Source organism: Pelobates fuscus, chromosome 5 (assembly GCF_036172605.1).
Source record: "Pelobates fuscus isolate aPelFus1 chromosome 5, aPelFus1.pri, whole genome shotgun sequence".
In the NCBI taxonomy this organism is placed as follows: Eukaryota; Metazoa; Chordata; class Amphibia; order Anura; family Pelobatidae; genus Pelobates; species Pelobates fuscus.
Window position 1 is genome coordinate 16478226 of NC_086321.1, and position 26318 is coordinate 16504543.

Consider the following 26318-nt stretch of genomic DNA (forward strand, 5'->3'; position numbering starts at 1 on the left):
TGATGTTTAGAAAAATATTTTAATGTTTTGGCTTTTTTTGTAATATTTAGTTTTTATAATTAAAACTTTTTTTCAAAAAAAACTAATATATATATATTTAAAAAGATTATCCAAAAATAGTAAATCATTTGAAAAGCTTATTCAAAAATATTAAACCGAGACCTTTATTAGCAAAGACTGACACATTGAATGGTTAATAATGTATTGGTTTCATTGTTTGTTTGATTTTTTTTAACACACACGCACACGCACAAACATAAACACACACACAAACAAACACACAACTGCATCAGATGCAGCGATGGATAAATGTTAGTACAAAGTATTTTTTTTAAACTCAGAATGCAGAAACGCACAAGACTGTAAGATGGCTTTGTCTTGCAACACAACGCATGTTCTTCTAGCGCTACAGCAATAAAGAAAAAGACACAAAGTAACGACGATATCACACTCATGCACAAAGTAATGGGAATGGACACAGAAATGGATCAATGCACTACAAAGCACAAAGGTGTTAGTTGTGAGCATTATGCTGGTTAGTAAGGAAATTACACATTACAAATTTGGAACCCTCTCAAAACAAAAAAATGGCCTATGTTAGATAAATCATTAAAAATTCTTAATGTGCCCACAAACATTTATAAACGAGATCATTGACGTTACAGGAAAAGATAAGTTACTTGTTAAACTGCTGCTAGTAGAGATTTACTATTTCATACGATAGTGATTATTGGTTGGAGGATAGCAATGACTAACTGATTAACACGGACATCTCCTCCTCTTGTTTTTTTAATTGAAACTCGTGCCTTTCGTGCAATAAATTTACTTCCTGCATGTGGACTCTGTTCGTGGTGTCTTACGTAAAAGCAGTCCTTTGGAACTATTTGGACGTTTAGGGCGTTACGTCCCATATGGTCATGTAGAAAAGGTGGGTGCTTAATCAACTTAATCAACCAGGGACAGACTTAATAAATCCCTTTACCTAATCTTGCAAACTGGTTTTACAGATTTGAGTGACTTGATTAACAAATGATACGGCATAGGCTTTAATACAAATTAGAATAATTGCCACTTTTAAGGTCTGCATGAAATTATAACAGAGTCACCATCTATAACCGAATGGTGACTTAACACCGAAAAATAGAATTCCGCCTTACTTACTCCTAGCAGAAGGTCGATGAAATTGGCATTGGAGCATGATATCATATAATACGATTAGAACATGCTCTTACATGCAAGTACAATAGGTTTAAACCTTTCAGCTCCGTAAAACATTTAAGAAATAGCGAAATCTACATGGTCCAGGATTTGTAGTATTGTAACATTTTACAAAACGTGTTTTAATTTATTGTTTGTTTTTCGAGGGAAAAGTCAGTCTGATCGTGTAGCTAACTCACAAAAAAATATTGTGTGTGTTTTGGGACAATTAAGGTGCATTGGGATGATTTGATTTTATTCATTGGCTTTGCCAAAGTACCATCAAAATATAATATTCTCTATTAACGATTACTACAATTGTGATCGATTTAAACTGCCATGCTTTATGGGGTGAAAGGAGTTTAAACATTGATATGATCAAGCAATGCTACATTAGAGCAGAAATGTTGGTTGTCCTTTGGAATGGTTCATGGAATGAAACAGAGAAATGTTAACTACCTGATACATAAAGAATACTCCCAAAACTGCACAGACTGGTGATTGGAGTTATTGCAACACTGAGAAGGACAGTAACAGAAACAACATTTATTTACAAGATTTGTGATCTGATAAAATTTCCAATTTTTAGATTAATTGCTTTCAATTTCTCGTTGCATGCACTAATCAGTGGTTACAGAGTGAGACAGGAAGTATCCCAAAGATTTTACTCACTAAGAACATGAGCCTCAGAATCCTTATTGGCAACACTAACGTCTTTCTGAACCTCGCTTTTGTCAAGAGTACTGGGAACACCTGCTTTCTAAGGGATCAGGAGGAGAAAGACCTTTACATTAATGTTATGCAAAAGAAAAATAGCCATCAGTCATTCAAAGCAATATCTAGCCAACACGAAAAGGTACAGGAAGATCATAAGAACATTCAATATTTACCAAGGGACTATTTTTATTATCTCAATGTATCGGTTTCAGATTTAAACATTATGCGAAGGGCACACTTAAAACAGAAAATTAAAGTTAATATCTGAGCGTCGGATACCAACTTAATGGAAACAAAATAGCAAGAAATTCACTTCAAGGATTTGCAAAACAGGTTTATAATAACGAAGTTGACCTCGGTATAAAATGATGTATTAAAGCATGCTTTGTGATTCAATCTCTATTAAACAAAGTCAAGTATCCCCCAAATAAACGTGCTGTTGCTCTTTAGTGGGCTTTAAATCTCCTTGATGTATATGTCATAAACTGTCATGGTACTCAGATGATAAAAGACATGTGAGTGAACGAGTCTGCAGATTATCGCCCTAAAGGTTTGTTAGTTGCGGAGCTGTGTGCTGCAATGAGCTGTCAACAGAGATGCTCAGTTTTAGAAATGATCACAAAATTGCTCAATTAAAACCTTTAAAAAAAGACCGAATTGCAGATTTGTTTTTGTTTTGTTTTTCAAATTCTGACTTGTATTTAGCAAATATATCACCAGTTCACAACAACTCACAGCTTAGCAAATACATCTGAGCGCAATACTGCATTTTTCAGTTTTTGTACTAAAACGGTCTTTGGAAGAAATCTCTGTTGTGTCCGGATTTTCACGGATCTTAGTGATGTAGCAGCGTTAACATCCCATGAAAAGTAAGGCAGCCAGTTGCAGGACAGACATGCAGGCATGCGTAGTTCTTGCAAGATGTTACGTTGGACACATACAATCCCTACTGCATGTAGAGATTTAAATTACTTACAGGCATCACATGCAAATACTAAAGGTATCAAGGACCTTCAATAGTCAAAAATGTTATGGTACCCCAATTATTTTATAGTGGGGATATCAATAAAGTGTACATCATTGTCATTCCTTCATATTGGAGTCAAAAAATGTTTTATATTTTACATTTGCCATTCTTGGGTCAATATATAGTTAAAGGGCACCAACTACAATCAGATATTGTTATGTCTTTCCCAGTAAATGTGAAATTGTTTTTTGGGTTTATACAGGATGCCCATCCCTCGACTGCCCATTGCACTGGACCAATAGAGGTCCGTTTAGCTATAATTTATTGCTCCTGCAAACCTGTAAATCACGTTGTCTAAGTGATGCCCTGAACTGGGACCTAATTGCTTTCTCATATCACTTTTGATTTATTAGAGACATGGCCGATCACTGCTATGTGTCTTTACATTAAAAAGCAGAACGTAAACCAAAAATACTTGCTACTTTCAAAGTGGAATCTCCAATTCCGAGTCCTTACAGTCAATACGGTCTCTTCTAAAATACTACTAATAATAATCCTGTATCTTCACTCAAGGCTGCAGGTATGTAATAATAATTAATAAATGCCCTGGCAATGTCTGATTTATTTGTTAGGCCCGACGAATACCAATAAAAGGTCAAAACATTGCAATGGTAATCTGTCTTTTTTTTTCAATGTATTTATTTACAATAAATTGACATATTCACATATTTTATACCAGGAGTTGAGAGAGGACATACATTTGGTGGAGGGTTAGAAAGGGCCCATTGACCCAGCCCTAACCAGATACACATATTTAAAAAAAAGTTATTTGAATAAAGTTATTCAATCCAGTTTTAACAGCTGCTCGTTAGACTGTTCTACTGCATTAAACACCAACATCGAACGTCTTATCTTAGTGTTTCGTGCAAGCGAACAATCTAACAAACAGTTAGAAGAAGGCATTTTGGAATTCCACCCTAATGAGAGATGAACCAGATGGTCTAAAGCCGTCTCCATTACCTGCGATTTCTGTTCTTTAGAATTACACAACTGTGTCAGGTACCATGACGAATTTTGCTGCTGAACTTCAAAGAGACTCAGAACAGGGAGCAGCAGACTCTGCATTAGAGCAACTTCATCGTTCTTGTCAATGGCCTCATTTACTTGGACTAAGGCTACATTGGCTGCAAGCAAAGACATTCTTACAAAGACTGCACAGATTAAATATACAGGTTTTCCACATGTTACTGCTTGAACGTATAACTACATATATAGCTATTTAACATGTTACTATGTAACAGCCGCAGCCGACCCTCTCTTTGGCTGTTAACATCCCCCATAACCCAGAATGCTCTGCAAAGGCTGTAGTGTTACGTTGACTGTCCTTGATATGCACCAATCATGGTGTTGGAATAATCCCACATTCCGTGACTTATTCCCATCGCAGTAAAAGGAGAGGGATCAAAATTTATAAGACAATAAATAGCTAAAAGAAAGAGTAACAAGCACGAACGCAAGCTGCTGCAAGCTTTTCGGCTAGTGAGGCTGCCTGTTAGAGGGGGTAAAGCAATAGCTTATTAAAACTCATGCAGAACATAAGAAATGCATTAGTTTAGTTTGCTTGCATTTAAATATTCTCTTTTCACACTCATTTCTACACTTCCACACGCAATCCAATCACTACACAGGTTATTTCTTAAAGGGAAATGATCAGCTAATTACAAATGATGTTGTCCAATGACCAAGTCACATGTGAAAGATTATTATTGGTCAATTCTAAAAAAAATAAAAAAAAATAAGCAAAAACACACTGTCTGTGAATATATGAATGTAATATTTCAATTTCAAGATAAGCTCACAACGGACTTAAAATTGAGTGTCTCACTCTCTACTAATATGTAAACCGAATAGGTATAATAAGGAAGGAAAATATTCCTGTACATTTTATAATTTTGGCATTAATATTTTATTTTCAGTTACTTTACAGTTTTTCTAATAGAGTATGTAAAAATAAAATAAAAATATGTGATCTCATTGGCTCATTGATTTTAGGAGAATGACTATTAAAGTCTCTGGATGCATTGGAAGATTAACGTATTGCTCCCGACGCATTTTACTCTCCTGATTATTTAAAATACTGTCACTGTATGTGTTGTGATACACCATAAAGGTGGCCTTCCAATGTTCAAAATATTTAAATATAGTTTCTCAAGAAACACAAAACCTATCAGTCTGATAACAAAACACTATGATAAGTTTGCTTATATCAACAATGTGAGTGTAGATTTATTTTTTTCCCGAAGATAATTTCCCTTTAAGCATTTGGCATTTCATACTTACTGTTAACCTTATTGATATGGCCTTGTATCTCGACTTGGGTAAGTAATTCTTCATATACATCCCTTTCTTCTTCAGAAATGACACTATTCTGCAGGGACGATAAAACCACTTAATATTATCAATATTAATACATGACAATATGTAACTTAAAACTAACTTTATTATGAATACCTTGAAGCTTGGCTCTCTAGGAGCAATAAACTGGTTTCCTGATTTTTATATATCAAATGTTTAATATTTATTTAGCAATATTTATATAATGTCATCATCCAAGGTACTTTACATATATTACAAATCATACAGTTATCTTCCAACATTTCAAAAGGACAAAGAGGGACACTACGTTTAGTGGTGTGCTGGGGGTATAACCAGGGGCAGAGCAGTTCGGAGACATTTTAAGTGACTTACTAATAATACATTTTAACAACTAGACTAATTTATAACAAAAACAATTTACCTTTACTGATTTTTAGACGTGTGCACCAGTGAAATTTTCATTTTGTACGAATGAATTTGTACTAAATAAAACTTGAATTCATCCATTCCAAATTTTATCCGTAAAACATTTGTTTTTCGGACGAAATTCGGTAAAAAATTATTTGTTTTCGGCCATTAGGACGAAAATAACATTGCGCCTTTCCCCCCCCCAAAAAAAAAAAGCAAGGAGGGAGCCGTCACCGCTACCAGCTCCCTCCGTGTAATAAATAATATTAATTCCTACCCCCCACCCCCGCATTAAAACCTATTAATAAAATGGAGGTTAAATCCTACTCGCGGGCAGCCAGTGGCTGCTCGCAGTCATTTAACCCCTTAGTGACCAGACCATTTTTCCATTTTCTTACCGTTTAGGACTAGGGCTGTTTTTAAATTTCTGCTGTGTTTGTGTTTAGCTGTAATTTTCCTCTTACTCATTTACTGTACCCACACATTATATACCGTTATTCTCGCTAATTCAATGATCTTTCAAAAGATACCATTATTGTCATCATATCATATAATTGACCATAAAATAAATTATAAAATATGATAAAAAATTAAAAAAAAAAAAAAAAACACTTTTTCGAACTTTGACCCCCAAAATCTGTTGCGCATCTACAGCTAAATTATTTTTAAATAGTTTCTAAATGTTGTCCTGAGTTTAGAAATACCAAATGTCAACATGTTTTTAGCTTTTTTTGGAAAGTTATAGGGCTATAAGTACAAGTAGCACTTTGCGATTTCCAAACCATTTTTTCTCGATGTGTTATATAGGTGTGTCGTGTTCTCTGGGGGCTTAAAGACCTTATTTGGAGGGTGTGCATTCCAGTTTTCCAATTTGGAATTTTCACAGTTAGTCATCATGTACCCATGTCTTATATGGGACATTTTCGAAGCCGGTCAATGTAATTTAACCCCATCAAGCCATATATTTTTGAAAAGTAGACAACCCAGGGTATTCAATATGGTGTATGTCCAGTCTTTTTTAGTAGCCACTTACTCACAAACACTGACCAAAGTTAGCATTTATATTTGTTTGTATGTTAAAAATGCAAAAAACAATTATGAATGCTAACTTTGGCCAGTTTTTGTGACCAAGTGGCTACTAAAAAGACTGAACATATGCCATTTGAAATACCTTGGGTTGTCTTCTTTTGCAAATGGTATGCCATCATGGGGTAATTCCTGGGCTACCATACGCTCTAAAAGGCAACATAACCAATCAGGCAAATTTCTATGTAAAAAGGTCTTATATTTGACCCTGTAACTTTCAAAAACACTATAAAATCTGTTCATGGGGGTACTGTTATACTTGTGAGACTTGGCTGAACACAAATATTAGTGTTTCAAAACAGTAAAACGCATTACAACAATGATATCATCAGTTAAAGTGCAGTTTGTGTGTAAAAAATGCAAAAAAAAGTCACTTTCACTGATGATATCATTGCTGTGATAAGTTTTACTGTTATGAAACACTAATATTTGTGTTCAGCGAAGTCTACCCAGTAAAACAGTACCCCCCATGTACAGGTTTTATGGTGTCTTGTAAAGTTACAGGGTTAAATATAGTGCTAGCAAATTAAATTCTCTGGACTTTCGGCCTGGGTTGTCAAGCCATTACCCCAAATTTCAATCAATAAAATTACTTAATTATGTAAAAATATTCATAAATATGCACGTAGAATTTAAATATATATACATATTTATAGATTTGAAGTCTATATGTACATTTGAACAATTATGTATATGGACATATATATATTTCATATTATTTTTATTTATTTATTTATATATACATATATATATATATATATATATATATATATATCATTTAATTCTAAGTGTATTTTGATATTAAAATATATATATATATATATATATATATATATATATATATATTAATATCAAAATACACTTGGACTAAAATTACATATATATTTTTAAATTTAAAATTTTATATTTATTTTTAATTAATTATTTTTATGAGATATATATATATATATATATATACACACACACACATATTTTTTACATGTATTAACTTTATTTTTATTTATTTTTATTACCTGCAGGGATACTACCTGTCAGTTTAGGCAGTACCCCTGCTGGCAGCACTATGGACACCTATGGCGACCATGTGACCGCTCTTTTAGGTATGTCTGCAGTCCTTAAGGACCATTTTTTGTCGGACGTACCTGATACGTCGTTGGTCGGGAAGGGGTTAAAGCAGGATATAGAAGTGGTAGAGAGCTACAGTAAGAGTATATGTAACCAATAGGCTGTGTTACTGATCTAAATAGCTACTTTTTCATATTGCAACATTATAACTATTGGTTACACGTACCCTTACCATAGCTCTCTATCACTTCTATATAAGATACTGATTTATATCCAGTTTGAAATGACAGTGAGCAGCCATTGGCTGCTCGCGGTTTAGGAGACATGCCCCTACTACACGGGGGGCCTGCCTGTAAACAAACTGTAAAAAAAGTAGGGGCATTCAGAAGTTTTTAATCTCTCTTATGCTAATATGGGGGTCATATTGACCCTCATAGAATGACAGGTTTGGTAAATGCGTTAGAGCAAATCTAAAGAGTATAATGGGAACTTTTACCCAGCAGAACTTTCCTACTAATTATTTAGGTCATCGATACCATGCAGAAAACTTATGTCCATGTGACATTTCAGTTTTTTCATTTTAATACTTTTTCAAAGTTTTCAAAAATCTTGTTTTTGATTTGTCATTACGGGATAATGGGTGCAGATTGATGTGAAATAACTTAAAAAACTGTAGCGTAAAGCTGCACTGTATATACCATCTCTACGTTTACCTATACACAAAATGGATCAAAGAGCAGATTTGGTGCTTTATTAGCGGTGATTTCAGATTTGATCTGGTTTATGTGTTTGGAACGATCAGAGTCACTGTTGGATTCCAAGCTCTGGACACAGAACTCCATACATTTTCAAGTCATTAATAAAGGGTTTATATACAGACTCCTCATGTGTGACAATCAAATGATTACACAGCTGGATCTCAGGGAAACTCCAGCATGTTCGCAGAGTAAGAAAGAAGGCATTCCATGCATGATGTGCAAGCAACAGAAATCAACTCATGGGAGACTCCTGAATCATCGATACCACGCACAATGTTAGTTATTCACTGGAAGAGACCCATGAATGAGGGGCATGAAAATACAGATTACGCTCTGCAATGGCTTCAATGGAAAACAAATGTGTTTTAAAATAAACTTCTTTAAATGAAATGTTGCTTGTGATTTAACCAATATTTACTTTTTTAACTAAAAATCTGCCATTTGTTATATATGATAACATATTACATGTTATTATCTTATTATAGCTTCTGTCATTCACACATAAATTGCTACATGGCGGCGGACATCTTTAAGTCCCCTTTGGACAGAAGCAAAATATATAAAATCTAAGACCATGCAGGCAAAAGTGAGGTGCGCACAAACTCATGAGTCCTGGTATCATAAGCAAATGCTTGGCTCTTGCTTACTCGAGCGAGGGGATTCAAAGTTGCACTTTGGTCTATCCTGCCATGGCACACTGCTTCAGTGAAGGTGGAAGTGCCAATTACCAAATTGGCTCAACACAGCCAGTCACCTCCATCCCATTCCTTTGAGTTACAGCGGTTCGCCAGAGCACCTCATCTAAAAGATTTGGGGGCTGCAGGTGGTGGTTTTGTTTTGTTCCCATCTTCCTAACATGTTCTCCCAGACGCAGCTCACTCTCAGTACTGTTATTTGGGTACACATGTTTAAGGAACTGGGGGTGAGTATACACCGATCAGCCACAACATAAAAACCACCTGCCTAATATAGTAGGTCCCCTCATGCTGCCAAAACATCTCAAAAGCATTGAGGCATGGACTCCATAAGATCTCAGAACGTGTCAAGTGGTATCTGGCACCAAGACATTAGCAGCAGATCCATTAAGTCCTGCAAGTTGCGAGGATATGCCTCCATCAATCAAATTTTTGTTCCAGCACATCAAACAGATGCTCAATCGGATTGAGATCTGGGGAATTGGAGGCTATGGCAACACCTTGAACTCTTTGTTATGTTCCTCAACCATTTCTGAAGAAGTCTTTCAGTGTAGCAGGGTGTATTATCCTGCTGAAAGAGGCCACTGCCATCGGGAAACAACAATGCCATGAATTGGTGTACGTGGTCTGCAACAATATCTATGTAGGTGATACATGACAAAGTAACACACAGGACCCAAGATTACCCAGAGCAAAACACTGCCTGCGCCGGCCTGCCTTCTTCCCATCGTGCATTCTGCTGCCATCTCTTCCCAAGGTAAACGATACACACGCACCCAGCCACCCAACAATAAAATCAATGTTAGTCACTTCACCTGTCTGTGATTTTACTGCTGTGGCTGATCAATGTATAGATCACTGGTGGGAAGTACTTACAGTGAACCCGTCATGACACAAGTTGTGCTCAAATGCATTGACCACATTACCCCACCACCAGATACACACCCAATTATATATCCTATGAAAAACCCACCACCTATCATATTATTGTACATAGTGCCACCTAGCTACTAAAGCAGTCATGCACAGTTAAAGGATCATTGAAGTCCCCCAGACCTCGACATCTCAATTAAGTGGTTTTGGTGCAGTGTTTTAACCCTGCAATGTACAACATTGCCTTTTTATTTTTAAACTGTTATGTTTACATCGCATGCTATTATTTAGCTACTGATATAGCTATCAGTAGGTCATGAAGTAAAATCAAACATAATTTTGACATTTTGGAATGATAGGATGATGGGATGTATAGGATTATGGTTGATGCTTTACCTTTAATTTTGCATTTTCCTCTTTAATTTTCTTTGCTTGTACGAGCTCTTTGTGGTAATTGTCTTCCAAACCCTCTTCCACATTTAGAAGCATTGCGTTGGGGTTTCTGAGTGTTACCATCGTTTGACTTGCAATTCCCTTGTCCAAAGCCCCATTAATCGCAATCACGGCAGCATGTACTGAAATTAGGGAAAAGCACAAAGGATTAAACCTTGGAAAACAAAAGCATTCACCCTCAGATTATCTGCACATGCTTTTGATTCTTGGTATTTGAGATGTCGCTCTGTGGGGACAGGAAATGGACCATTTCAATAGTGGGTTCACAAAAAAAAAAAAAACAACCCAGGATGAGACACAAACAAAATGAGAATCACAAACCAGGAAGAGGCGACCAGTATAAACAAACAAGCGGGTTAATTGGAACAAATTAAAAATTAGACATCTGCATGTGAAATAGGTGGCCTTTCTTAGTTTACTTCCGATGAACCTACACATTGTGTCCTTTAGGATGCTGAGCCTGACAATGCATTACAGTGGGATACACTCAAGTACATAAGATCACAGTTTACAGATTTTTTTTATTCTCGTCTGTGGCAAACCTAGCCACTTCTGGACTATGATATGTAGAGGTTGTCCATAAGCTGTAAGGGGGGACTGTATCTTCTATATTGTGTGTGTATTTTATAGGACCGTTCGCATGCTGGCAGCCCTAAGCTACCAGCATACAAACCCTTCGTTTGACGAATTGCGGCCATCCGGGCCCTTCGCCAACCGAACACGGGCTCCCCAGGTAGACCACACACTTAGAAGTCGTGTGGCGCTCGTTAACCGATTGCAACAATGTTGCAATCGGTAATTAAAGGCTCTCCTAGGTGGCCGTCGTTCGACTACCGACCATGCGGCGGTCGGCCATCTTGGATCCTTTGTCTCTCCAGTGGTGTTCGGTCGTCGAGTGCCTGGTACTAAAAACGGCTACTCAATGATACGAACACCGCTGGACTTCCAGAGCGTTCGGGAGTTCCGCTCTCCTCACATTGTGTTCCCCATTGGTGTTCGGTAGTTTTAAACCGAACTCGATGGCTAAGTGTATTTTATGCGGCGTTCGGTCAGTTCAGCTGGGAGCTGAGCGGTATTCTCCCAAAAGATGCGCTCAGGTCCCAGCTACCTGCCGAACGTTCGGTCATTTAAATCTGCCGAATAGAATGTAAAAAACGTATTTTAATACAGATTGTCAGTTCTGCTGCACGAGGGGATAATCCACTTAATCGTCCATTTTAGTGGGAGTATCCTTCTCGTGCAGCACAGCCTGTTGGGAAAGTTACATTGCATGATGGGAGAAATCCCCTGGATTTACTGTATGGAAACCCCTTGCATGGGGAACTGTATAAATATGCCAGCTGTGAATAAAGCGAGTTGTTGACTCCCAAACTGTGTTTCGTCCGGTTATTGGGAGGATTTGGGAACTTGCCTTACTTTTCAGCGCTGACTGTGGATTTACCTGTGGAACCAGCGGAGATCGGGGATTTTAACATTACACTCCGCTACAATTGGTGGCAAGCGACGGGATCCGTCCTTACAGCCGAAAAAGCGCAATTCGTGCAAATTACAACTGCCGAATGAGAAAAGGGAATGGCAAGCAGAATTCAACGAAAGAACCGACTGCCGAAGTGAATGGAGACGGATTATTCTAAACTAACGAAACAGACGTTAAAGGAACTACTGGAAGCCAGGGGTAAAGTAGCCAGCAGCAAAACCAAGGCAGTACTAATTGCCGAGCTGATGGAGGGAGACCAAGCCCGCAGCGCTACACCCTCAGCAGTCATGGAAGAAACTCTCTACGTGAGAGAAATGAGGACCAGGCTACCATTTTTGCCGCAGCCTGTATCGGATGCCATGATGAATCTGGTGATGACAAATGTGCAGGAATACGTAATGGCACACAGCCCGCAGCACACACTGGCTCGAACAGAGTCCACCACCGGGTCCCTCTACAACCCGGTAAAGCCCAAGATCCCGTACCAGGCCTTCAAAGCATTTTGCGAGGAAAAGGATGAGATTGATGGGTACTTGCAGGACTTTGAGAGACTGTGTGATTTGCATGAGTTAGAGCGGACAGTATGGGTGCAACTGCTAGCAAGCAAGCTAGCAGGTCGGGCAGCCGAAGCCTACCGTGCTGTGCCCAGTGAGGACAGCAAGGATTATGAGAAGGTGAAGCGAGCCATCTTAGAGAGGTATGCCATTACTCCAGAGGCATACCGACGCAAGTTCAGACACTTGCGCAAACCAGAGCGAGATTCGGACGCTGAATGGGCGCACAAGCTAGATCAAGCCTCCCAAGGGTGGATACAAGCCAGCCAAGCCACCACCATGGAGGAATTACGCCAGCTGATGTTGCTGGAGCAGTTTTTTAATGGACTATCTCCTGAGACACAAGAATGGGTGCGGGACAGGAAACCCCTCACCCTAACTGAAGCAGCTAGATTGGCCGACCAACACTTTGATGCACGGAGACACCAGGGACCTATAGCCAAAAACTACTCCCGACCCACAGGACTACCTAGCACTATACCACCTCCAGCGCACACAGCCCCGTTTCGTCCTTCCCAAGGGAATTTACCTCCACCTTCCAGATATAATGGGCGGGCCAACATCCAATGCCACTCCTGCAAACAATGGGGGCATATGGCCCGGGAATGTACCCAAAACCGTGGCAAGCCCACCTGGAATCAGGGGCGCCCAAACCCGGTGCCCAGGGCTGCTGCCCACCATTATCAGAGGGAACCAACCACTCAGGAGTTGTGGAGTGTTCATGCGGAGGAACCCCTGGGTATATTGCATGAAGTGATGTCGGTCCGAGCCACCGATAACCGGCAGCATCACCGGCAGCTGGTAACCCTTAAGGGGAAAGAGGTTCAGGGACTGCGGGATTCGGGAGCTACCTTAACCCTGATAGCACCCCATTTGGTATCCGAGGGGACGCATACTGGCGGATCTGTGGCAGTCCGGGTAGCCGGGGGAGCTGTGTACCGACTACCCACTGCGAAAGTACATTTGAACTGGGGTGTGGGAGAGGGGACAGTAGAAGTGGGACTAATGCAGAATTTACCGGCAGATGTTCTGGGGAATGATTTGGGCCAGATGACCTCTGCTTTTGTTCCACAGGCTCCCTACCAGGAAGCCCATCCAGTAACCACCCGGCAACAGGCTCGCACCATGGCTCCACCAACACACTCTGAGGCTCAGGTAAGAGACCAAGACCCCCACCCGACACGTTTATCCTGGGATACCCCGACTAAGTTTGAGGCCGAGGTAAAATCAGATCCCACGCTACAGATATACAGGGACCGGGTACACACTGACCAGGCAGGGTCAGAGGGGGAGCGATACATGTGGGAGAAAGGGCTACTGTATCGCATTGCTGAACGCGAAATTGGAGGGTCAGTCACAGTAACGACTAAACAGTTAGTGGTACCTCAGAAGTATAGGCAGGAATTGCTTAGGATTGCACACGATATTCCCCTGTCTGGCCATCTAGGGATGACCCGTACGCGATATAGGTTGACCCACGCTTTCTTCTGGCCCGGGATTTCTAAGGACGTAAGACAGTACTGCACGTCCTGTGACATCTGCCAGCGGGTAGGCAAACGGGGTGACCGACATAAAGCCAAACTCTGCCCCCTTCCCATCATAGAAGAACCCTTTAGTCGGGTGGCCATAGATATAGTGGGGCCCTTGCCAACACCTAGCCCCTCCGGGAAAAAATACATCTTAACGGTAGTAGACTATGCCACCCGGTATCCCGAGGCTATAGCCCTCTCCAATATTCATGCCGAAACAGTGGCAGAGGCCCTAATGAAGGTATTCTCCCAAGTAGGGTTTCCCCAAGAGATCATATCTGATAGGGGCACCCAGTTTACCGCCGAGGTCACCCAGCAATTATGGAAACTCTGTGGCATTAAGCCAATAGTAAATTCAGCGTACCACCCCCAGTCCAATGGCCTATGCGAAAGGTTTAATGGTACGCTGAAACAGATGCTCCGCACATTTGGAGAGGCCCATAGAGACTGGGAAAGGTTCCTACCCCATTTACTGTTCGCGTACAGAGAAGTACCCCAAGAGTCCACAGGGTTTTCCCCGTTTGAACTGCTGTTCGGGAGGAGGGTACGGGGCCCGCTAGACTTAATTCGGGAGCACTGGGAGGGGGAGAGTAGTCCCGATGGGACCCCTATTGTATCTTACGTGCTGGAGTTTAGGGATCGACACTTACAGCATATAGGGGCCATCCTAGATCGTATTGGGGAGGCAGGACTAACCCTGAAACCCAGCAAGTGCCATATTGGGATGGCAGAGGTGCAGTATTTGGGTCACCGCGTGGGGTGTGGGCAGCAGAAACCCGAGCCGGCTAAAATTGAAGCTGTGGCCAAGTGGCCTACCCCCAGGACCAAAACGCAAGTGTTAGCATTCCTAGGTACCGCAGGGTACTATAGAAAATTCGTGCCCAATTACAGTGCCCTGGCCAAACCCCTGACTGACCCGCAAGAACCTTCCCCGACAGGTGATCTGGGCCCCAGAGTGTGAGCAGGCATTCCAACAACTCAAAACTGCTTTGACTAATGCTCCTGTACTTGCCGCTTCTGATCCAACTAAACGATTTCTTGTTCACACAGACGCTTCAATGTTTGGATTGGGAGCAGTGCTAAGCCAAGTAGGAGCAGATGGCGGAGAACATCCCGTAGCTTACCTGAGCCGAAAGTTGTTACCCCGGGAAGTAAGCTACGCCGCCATTGAAAAAGAATGCCTGGCCGTGGTATGGGCCCTCAAAAAGTTGCAACCTTATTTGTATGGACAACCCTTTTCCCTACTCACAGATCACAACCCGTTGGTATGGCTGAACCGTGTGGCTGGGGACAATGCCAGACTGTTGCGCTGGAGTTTGGCGCTACAGCCCTTTGACTTTACAATCCATTATCGCCCAGGGAAGCAAAACGGTAACGCCGACGGGTTATCTAGACAAACTGAACTTGAAAAATGATCTGTGAGTACTTCCCCGGACATCCCCAAGCCGATCCGTTGGGATCAGACTGTGTATGCCGGCTTGGTTCTGGGGGAGCATTGTGGCAAACCTAGCCACTTCTGGACTATGATATGTAGAGGTTGTCCATAAGCTGTAAGGGGGGACTGTATCTTCTATATTGTGTGTATTTTATAGGACCGTTCGCATGCTGGCAGCCCTAAGCTACCAGCATACAAACCCTTCGTTTGACGAATTGCGGCCATCCGGGCCCTTCGCCAACCGAACACGGGCTCCCCAGGTAGACCACACACTTAGAAGTCGTGTGGCGCTCGTTAACCGATTGCAACAATGTTGCAATCGGTAATTAAAGGCTCTCCTAGGTGGCCGTCGTTCGACTACTGACCATGCGGCGGTCGGCCATCTTGGATCCTTTGTCTCTCCAGCAGTGTTCGGTCGTCGAGTGCCTGGTACTAAAAACGGCTACTCAATGATACGAACACCGCTGGACTTCCAGAGCGTTCGGGAGTTCCGCTCTCCTCACATTGTGTTCCCCATTGGTGTTCGGTAGTTTTAAACCGAACTCGATGGCTAAGTGTATTTTATGCGGCGTTCGGTCAGTTCAGCTGGGAACTGAGCGGTATTCTCCCAAAAGATGCGCTCAGGTCCCAGCTACCTGCCGAACGTTCAGTCATTTAAATCTGCCGAATAGAATGTAAAAACCGTATTTTAATACAGATTGTCAGTTCTGCTGCACGAGGGGATAATCCACTTAATCGTCCATTTTAGTGGGAGTATCCTTCTCGTGCAGCACAGCCTGTTGGGAAAGTTACATTGCATGATGGGAGAAATCCCCTGGATTTACTGTATGGAAACCTCTTGCATGGGGAACTGTATAAATATGCCAGCTGTGAATAAAGCGAGTTGTTGACTCCCAAACTGTGTTTCGTCTGGTTATTGGGAGGATTTGGGAACTTGCCTTACTTTTCAGCGCTGACTGCGGATTTACCTGTGGAACCAGCGGAGATCGGGGATTTTAACATTACACTCCGCTACATCGTCTATAAATAATACGGTTTGCGATAACATTGAAAAGAGAAGACAACAACCAAATGTAAAACATGTAGAGTGACATACCTAAATATTAAGACGCAAAGTCACAATAAGATTAATTCAACTTACAGGCAGCTTCATCGACGGAGAGCTCGTTTGCTAAAATTCCTCCAATTTTGTTAAAAGACGGCATCTGAATGCCATATTTTTCCAGTTCTTTCCTCATATTGCTGATTTCTTCCTCTGGAAAAGAGACATGGAATCAGTGTTAATTAAGCTTGGTAAGCACATTCTTTGAGATACATGTATGCACTTATTATATGTTAAAAGGGCGCTCTAAGGAACACCAATAAACACATTACAATTCAAGGTAGTAGTTATGCTACCAAGACTCTGAGCACTATTTACAGTTTTTTATCAAACCATTTTGGTTCTACCTCACATATATAACTTGATAACATTGACAAATGTCCACATTAATCAATATTGAATATTTTATATGTTATAGCCTTATTATTGCACACTGTGTTTAATATAGAATCCTGCTTAGAACACAGTAAAAGTTATTATTTTATATTCTTATCGCTTACAAGTGACAAGTACATTTGTTGTAAGCACTGCAGTGAGCAAACAAAAAAATATATCGACAAACAACAAACCTAGAGAAATACACGGTTCTTTCTTCCTTATGGACACATGGACATATCTATACTATAAATAAATGGAATTGTGTTTTACCATCGATAATTTGATCAGTACTCTGATCGCTTACCTGTAAAGTCAACTTTTCCCAGTAAATCCTGTATCTGGGGCGCAATGCCAAGTTTGAAGAGATATAAACTGAAATGAAAATTATTGGCAAAATTGTTACTTTACTCATAATTTAAAATTACAAAACAAAATATCAGTAAACATTAGACTCGTCACTACATAAATACTACTTTAGAAGATCAATCATTCTAATGGTTGACCAAACATTTTCACATAATAATTTTGATATTGATTCAAAGAGCTTTGAAAGTTCAAAACTACTCCACAACACAAGTAACTGACTCAATTTCACGACGTACTAAACAGTGATATGTACAAGAATATATCCGAGTCAGCTCCAGAAAGAAAATTAAAAGCGAGGGTAGATACCACCTGATGATTCAGCAAACACTGATTAGGTAGCTATAAACATCTAAGCAGAAACAAAAGAAAAGAGCTGCTATGGTGTTATAATGCAAGAACAAAATGGAAGGGGGAGGGAGGAGTGAGAGCACTCATAAGGTGTCAAAATGGACTGGCTTTTCTCCCCATCAATGGGGTATGAAACCATGCAAAGGATTCCGCCGTATACTATGCAATCCACTGTTGTTACTGTCAGGGTCCCCAGTTTTCCAGGCACCGATGGTGTGAAGAACAGGACCGCCATAGGAATAGATTAAAATAAAAATATTTATTGAGCAAAAAAAGTAAAAACAACTGGAATCTTAATATACTCAAAATGGTCTATCGTGGGGACCATAAAGGAAGATATCGGAATGGATATAAAATCAGAACAAGAATTATATAAAAACAAAAGGGGGAATGTATAACACAAGAAGACAAAAAACTAGGCATTGCATCCTAGATAGAATGAAAAAATGAAGTTAAAAAACCTGTAAACAAAATACATGTGTATATGTGTATAAAATACGCATGCACATATACATACCCAAATAAAAAGTGAACTGAAATGATCATGAATATGAATAAAAATAAAAAAGTATTCAATTGTAAATTAAGTGAAAAATAATATATTTATACATATATGAAAAATGAAAAGATATAAAAAATAATAAAATGAAACAAAAAAATATTACAAAATATATATATATATATGTCAATTTCACAATGAGCATACTGTATGAAAATCTAGCAACCTATAGGCACTGCAAGAATTACGATAAACACTATTTTGTAAATTATATTTGCATGAATGGCCTTTAAATATTTTCATACTGTTATTGTGTAAAACAATTAGGTTTTGTTAAGAGCTAATACAAATCGTTTATGGTTTCTCTATGTAATGAACAGAATTGATCTCCCAAGTTGTTTACAGGTTCTTCTGAAATAGGACTTGGCACGCGTCTTCATGAGAGATTACAAATCTACCAATACCTTCAAACAGTACAATTCCATGACGTGCTTTACAGCAAGTATAATACAGATATATTGAATTACACAACTCTAGCTTCCTACTAATTTAATCAAATACCAAAGTAGAAGGTAAAAGCTGAGCTGGTCACCAGCCAAATCATCTTTTCCAAAAATGAAATTTAGTTCTCGACCTCTGACACTCATTCACATGAGAGTTCAGCTGATCCGAATATTGTCCATGAAAAATATTCATGAAAACAAAAAAAAATATTTGGTTTATAGATCATGTGAGAAAAGGTAACCAGTAGAGGGGAAAAACCAGGAGGAGCAGTAAGAGGAAATATCTCCTCTCTCGCTCTCTCTCGCTCTCATACACATATACACAGTGGCAGGAACAAGAAAAAGTATGTGAACCCTTTAGAAATTACTGCATTTATGCATAAATTGCCCTCAAAATCCAGTGTGATGTCCATCTTAGTTACAGTAATCAACAAAAGCAATAGTTTTAACTAATAATTATTGTGCTGATCTAGTACTTATTGAATATATTATTCAAATTTTCACATTATCGGTTGGAAAAAGTATGTAATTAGAGTTGGGTAGAGTTAGATATGTATCTGTACCCTGTCAGACAAACGGTCTATAAATTGAGGTGACTTAGTACTGTGGCTACTCTCCCCAGAAATAGTCGTCCAGTCAAGATGACTCAGAGGGTACATCGGCACAATTGTCAATGAGGTAAAACAACCAACCCTTGTGTGGCAGCTAAAAGACTTGAAAAAACCCACTTGTTAACATCTCCATTTATGAGTCAACTATATGACCAACATTGAGCAGGAATGGTGTCCATGGGTGGTCACAATGAAGAAAGCCTCTACTTTCCAAAAAATAGATTGCCTCACACCTGAAGTTTGTCAAAGACCACTTTGATACACCATAACGCTACTGGAAAAATGTTTTGTGGATTGAATCCAAGGTTGGGTTGTTTGAGATGAACACCCAGCAGTATGTATGGCCTAAAAACGATGAGTAACACCCACGAATTGGAGCTAAAAAGGAGAGGTTAGTAAATTTCTAAATTTCACACTAAATATAGCTTGTATCTGTGTGACATGTGGTGTATTGAATGGATATGGGAGCGATTTCAGGTAAGTGAAATTTTTCATTACAGTTTTACGTTAAAGCACCAGTACGAGGGCACGAAATGCAACACAATTTTCATTCCACTTACTAAGTTACACCAACTTATCCCTGAAGAGCGAAATAATGGAACCTTGCCAACATCCACCTTCAGTGGTATTCCCTGCATTGCATTGTCCTCCAAAAACTTGATAACAAACCCAACTATGTTTACACCTGGAAGACGTTTTCTAAAATATCACATCCCACCGGATACACATGCTTTACACATGTTTTAGCAGTCATGTGAAGATTCATGAAAAAAAAAAAAAAATCATTCATTTAAAAAAAATCATAATTTGCATGTGTTCACCAGATGTAATTCTTTCCCACCGATTTCTTTAAGGTGTGTGATGTTCGAAACGACTGTTTATTCTGCTAAATAGTATAACCCATACCAACAAAGAGTCCCGTTTTAGGTGACCCTGATCACTTCATGTTTAGTACTTTGTCCCAGAACAGCATCTGTTTCTGCCTTGATAAATTTCTCTCATCATTTTATATTTGTGTAAGTATTGCAAGTTAATAACGATATTACACCTTAACAGTTACCAAGTGTCCCTATTCAGGAGAGAGAGTCCCTATTTTGGGATGCAAACCCCGGCCTCTGACCCTCATTTCTATCCTAACATATACTCTGAAATACCAAAAGCATAGAGTTTATGTGGCGAACCTAGCATCAGTTCTTGGGGTTGCCCGAACCCACCTGGAGTTCTTACGAACAAATCTGTATCCCCCTGTTCGGAAACCGAACAGAACGTGTGTGGTTTCCTCCTGTTATTGACTTAGAACAACATCGACCACCCCTAGCTGCTAACCGCAATTAAGGAGTACTTGAGTGCTTTTCCTGGGTGGCCACCGTTTGTCGAAAGCACGTTGCTCAGTTTGGCCCATTTTCTCTCTCGAACGCAGGCAGCGGTACTTGGTCGTTGAGTGCGTGAAACAAATTTTGGCTACACATTCTCGCAAACCCTGGTCAAGATGGTACTGCTGCCTGTATACTTTCCCGAACAACTACACAAACCACATTTGGGAGATATGATCTGCCGACTGGGGGGAGCATTCGCTTGCTAAGAGCGAGGGGGAGCATTCGTCTGTGTTCGTGCAGGAACTCCCGAACCAAGACCGGCTACAGCCCTAGATTCTCTGGGACTCTTTTGGGGCATCACCTCATGGCTGGCTGGTGAAATCTTCTCCCGAATAGCGATCTCGTTTCACCAAACCAATCTGAGCACTTTTCGGATATGTTGCACGCTCAGATTCAGGCTTTTTGGGGATATAAGAATTGTGGGGTTCCTGTACTGTTTATTATGTTTTTGGGGTGTTTAATAGAAAGTATATATTTTATGTAAGTGAGAGATAATTGTGTTATCTAAAATTCCCAGCTCAATTAGCTCTCAGACCCAGTGCATCTTGGAAAATTCCCTGGCAACTTGTCCTAGAGACCACATACTAAGGGGCTGTGCATAAAAAGCAGTGTGTGGGCTAATAAAAATCAATTGACTCCCAAAACTGTGTGTTGTCCAGTTACTGGGGAAACGGGCTATATTCACTAACCAGCGCTTCACCACCAGCTCCAGAGGATTCCAGCGGAGATATTCAGTCTCAGCATTGCAGCTCTGATAGTTTATAGACAAGAGAAATAACAGCGTTCCGCAGAACTAATGCTCCCAATAATGTGTCTTTGAACACAGAAATAACTAAACTAAATATGGTTTTAGAAAAGGCTGTAAATAAGGTACATTGTTCTTGTTCTAAGTTACATTTAAGTTGTATAAATTGTTATAGCGAGTCACCTAAAATTTCTCAGAACAGCCCTGCCCCTGGCCACACCATTACTCACACCCTTAAAAATCAAAGTGTCCTCTTTCTCCATTTGAAATGTTTGGCGGTATGGTGTTCGTGATTGCTGGGGCATTATATAATGTTAAAGGAACACTATAGTCACCTAAATTACTTTAGCTAAATAAAGCAGTTTTAGTGTATAGATCATTCCCCTGCAATTTCACTGCTCAATTCACTGTCATTTAGGAGTTAAATCACTTTGTTTCTGTTTATGCAGCCCTAGCCACACCTCCCCTGGCTATGATTGACAGATCCTGCATGAAAAAAAAACTGGTTTCACTTTCAAACAGATGTAATTTACCTTAAATAATTGTATCCCAATCTCTAAATTGAACTTTAATCACATACAGGAGGCTCTTGCAGGGTCTAGCAAGCTATTAACATAGCAGGGGATAAGAAAATCTTAATTAAACAGAACTTGCAATAAAGAAAGCCTAAATAGGGCTCTCTTTACAGGAAGTGTTTATGGAAGGCTGTGCAAGTCACATGCAGGGAGGTGTGACTAGGGTTCACAAACAAAGGGATTTAACTCCTAAATGGTAGAGGATTGAGCAGTGAGGCTGCAGGGGCATGTTCTATACACCAAAACTGCTTCATTAAGCTAAAGTTGTTCAGGTGACTGTAGTGTCCCTTTAAATAACCTGCTGATGTCCTATATAGTATATTATTTCTGATTCTGTCCATACAAATATGCACTGTTGTGGTTTTGGCACTATTTAATTTGCTAGTGTAGCATGTTGCATGACAGGACACCAGTGTATTTTTAACCTTGGTACCCAAAATTGTCCACCAAGTTCTTTCATTGAGTCCCTAATGAATGGAAACAGACAGATCAAATCCCCCAGACCCCAAAGAACCGGACACAATACATTAATTACTCAATCTTAAAGTGCGGTGTTAAGTGCAAGCAGACCTGAATATAGTACAATCAAAGTGTTTTGAAGAATTATTCACAATTCCTTAAAACACAGGTGGCTCCCTCGATTCACTCATTTCAGAGAGTGGGCGGCACCACAGGTTTGTCTTTTGCATTCTTCTTTCTATATCAAGTAATTTTCAAATACATATTATTTATTTTTTTTAAAAAGGGTTACTAAGGTAATTATATATTAAGAATAAGTTGAAAGCTAAGCTGTGATTTACACAGTTCCTGGCACAAACAAATATATATATACACACCGGTATGTATATATATATATATATATATATATATATATATATATATATATATATATAAAAGACATTTCTGGAACTTGGCTTCTATCTAATTTCACAGAGGGCAACAGTCTAACTTGAAATAGCGTTGTTTTGATGCCATTTTTTGATTAATGGTTAAAGGGACACTATTGTCACCCGAACCACAACAGCAAAATGTAGTGGTTCTGGTATCTATATTCTGTCCCTGCAGGTTTTTCAATGTAAACCCTGCCTTTTCAGAGGAAAAAGCAGGGTTTACATTGCTCTCCAGTAACACCTCTACTGACTGTCAATCAGACGGCCACTAGAGGTGCTTCCTAGTTCAGTGCTCCACGCTTTGCATTAAGACGCTGAACGTTCCGATCCGAATAGTGATGCACTGATTCAATGCATCTCTATGGGGAGATGCTGATTGGTACAGCATTGCATTTTTATCTATAGGAAAGCATTGGATTGTGGTTTGCTGATCTCGCCATGGAGGTGGAGCCAGGCAGGGCCAGCCAGGATGAGACTGCCGCGGAGTGGGAAAAAAAAAAGTTGAGTTTAAAAGTGCTATTCCCAATTTCTTGTACAATGTTATTGGTGTCAAGTGATAAGCTTATACTTTATGACAGATTGCATTTTTTAAAATGTTATGCTATACAATTTGAACACCCTTAAATTAACTGTATTTTGGAGTTTCTAGTCTATGTCTCACCTTGGTCAATTCCTATGTATCCACTAGGAGGTGCTACAATCTAACGATCAGTATGTTAACTGAAAAAGATTCTCTTTAATTTCACTTATTTGAGTATTCCCCAGACTTGTTTTAGGTCAGACATTGGAAAATGTATGACAATAAACTCTGCTTGGGACTATGTTGAACCAAAATGCTTTGATTCCGTGTATTACACAAAGCACGGACCTTTGGCACAGAAAACCCTGCTAAAGGGAATTTCGATTTCAACAGATCCCTCAAAAGGAACAAAGGTTTTCTGGCAGCTCTCTCTGCCGCCTTGGCTGCATCAGCTTAACCCTTTAGAGGGTAAAAAGTTTATTTTCATTCAAAAATGTGCTTTTCATTTTCCGCACCAGTTTTAACATAAATTAAAACTATAATTAAAGTGCCCTCATGCAAGTTTATTTAGATCCATTGAAAGTTTTTTTTTTATAAAATATTACCAATAAAAACATATTTTACAGAAGAAGAAACTATTTAGAATAGTTTTGTTGATTGACATGAAATACTGACCTAGATTAAAAACATAGGTGGTGGAACGTAACTGATATAAGTTGGGGCCTCTCCGGGGACATGCTAGATGGCAGAGAATGTACCCCAGGTTTTGCCCCTATTTTGGGGTACTTGTTGTTGCATCATAGTATAATTAGCGCTTACAAACTTAGGACTACTCTGGCAAAAAAGGGACGATTGGCAATTGTAACATAGGAAGAATGACATGTAATGAGGGACCCAGACCAACTTCATTCAGGCTATGTAGAATTATAATACTGACGTTTTTACCACTGAACCACTGTATCTAAAAGAGACAGTGAGAAATGCTCCAACCCTCACAAGCTACTAGGAAGGACAGAAAAGGCAGCCAGAGATTGCAAGACATATTACTGGAACCTAGTATGGATGGGATGAAAGCATGGGCATTCTTTCTGGAGATCATGTAAACCTCAATGGGAATGCAAATGAATGGCATCTACTTAAACTTACTCTCGAGCCACCAAAACCATTTTATTTTAATTAATTGGTTTTGTAAATAGGCCTGTGTCTTTGTGTGGCATTGAAAAACATTGGCATTTTAGCAAAAAATGCAATGTGTACATTTTTCCATAACAGGGACTACAGTGATTGTCAGAGTGACAGCCACTCAAAACACTTTCTAATAAAGACTTTGAATTATTTAAAGTCTTCGCAGATTCAATGCTACTCTCTGAGATACATCTGATTGGCTGAGCTCAGAGACTACCACACAAACCCAGTAAGGCACCCAATGTTTCTCTATCAAAAACATTGAATTGGACAAATTAGATCAGAAGAGAGGAGACTCTCCTCCGAAGGTCAAAAGCTGAATTAAAAAAGCTTGGGGGGGGGGGGGGGGACGGGGGACAGATAAGCTAAATATAACAAAGACCAGCATTACAAATAAACAGAAGAAGAAATTAACTAGTTAACTAAATCCCAAAACGTTTCATTACAGAAAAATGTAATACTAAAAATACTTCCGTGATAATCAAATGCCATTTGCAGTTTTTGAATTGCAAAACACAAATGATAATGCAAGTGTTAGGAAGCCATGACCGGTCAGGATAGCTATAGCAACAAAACCCACTACCAGCTCAATTAAGTGGTTTTGGTGCAATCCATCAATGGATGCAGTCTGCCTACCTCTGCTCTCCTGACACCCGCAGGCCGCTCCTTCTACTGCAGCCCAGCGAATACAGAAGTGAAATCCCACGTCAGCCTATGAAGATATTCAAATCAGGTTCTCTTCAAAAACTGCTGAGGGTGATACCCCGAGCCACGTTAGGCACCTCCGCATTCACAATGGTTTGCAGTGGTTATAGTGCAGAGTGTTCTTTTGGAACAATGTGCACAGTGAAGATGTGGTGGCTTTATTTAGGAGGTTTCATTCTATAGCTGAGCATTTTCTGGATTACAGGCCAGCCATGATACAGATGGCATTCTATTTGTATATTATTGGTTCTATATTAAACTAATTGCTAAAACAAATCTACTTCCAATATAAATATTTGTTGAAAACAACAGAATTGCAAAACTTTAACCACAAGTTGATAAAATGTCTCCAGTTACTTTCCCTGCTCCGCAATGTGACCTACATTTAGTATGAATGTTCTGAACTCAGGTCAGTCCAGGGCGTTTAATGTGATGGTTTCTAATGTTTAATGACATGAACTGAAAATAGGAACATGGCATTAGTGTTACCTCACTGACGTGTACTTAGATTGTAACACAGTATATGCTAAAATAAATTACGCAAGCATGGATTCTATATTGCACCGATAAGGCAGGGCCGCTACAGGAAACCAATCCTTGTATGCCGGAAGAAGCCAATGTACCTGAACAGCAAAACCAGGGGTCAATCATTACCTGGGAGCAGAAATTGCAAAGTGGAACTGCTCCTTTCTTGCATTTTAATTTTTAAATATGGATAAAAAAAAAAGGAAAAAAAAGCAAATAGGTTATCTAAGGTTCTCGGATATGCAGAGAGCAGGGGGAAGCCATCCAGTAAGTGGGGTCCACCTGATCGGGACTCCTGTGTTAATAGTTTTAGGAAGGAGTTAAATATCTGCCATGATTACGAATTGAAAAAGGAAAACGTTTCTATAGAGAGGAAATGAGACGGCAATGCCAGGAAGCG

At 39.6% G+C, this 26318-nt stretch overlaps 1 protein-coding gene across 2 annotated transcripts in view; it reads right to left on the bottom strand.

Moving 5' to 3' along the window:
• IQGAP2 (IQ motif containing GTPase activating protein 2) overlaps positions 1–26318 on the bottom strand; it is a 267127-nt gene that overhangs the window by 82845 nt on the left and 157964 nt on the right. The window contains exons 6-11 of one of the 2 annotated variants that reach the window (XM_063453608.1): positions 17375–17442; positions 16732–16845; positions 10539–10717; positions 5222–5309; positions 3902–4065; positions 1870–1957 (exon numbers count right to left, since the gene is read on the bottom strand). In XM_063453608.1, the coding sequence (XP_063309678.1) occupies positions 1870–1957; positions 3902–4065; positions 5222–5309; positions 10539–10717; positions 16732–16845; positions 17375–17442 (701 nt within the window). The remainder of the gene's footprint in view (positions 1–1869; positions 1958–3901; positions 4066–5221; positions 5310–10538; positions 10718–16731; positions 16846–17374; positions 17443–26318) is intronic. The other variant, XM_063453609.1, reaches the window with a different exon arrangement.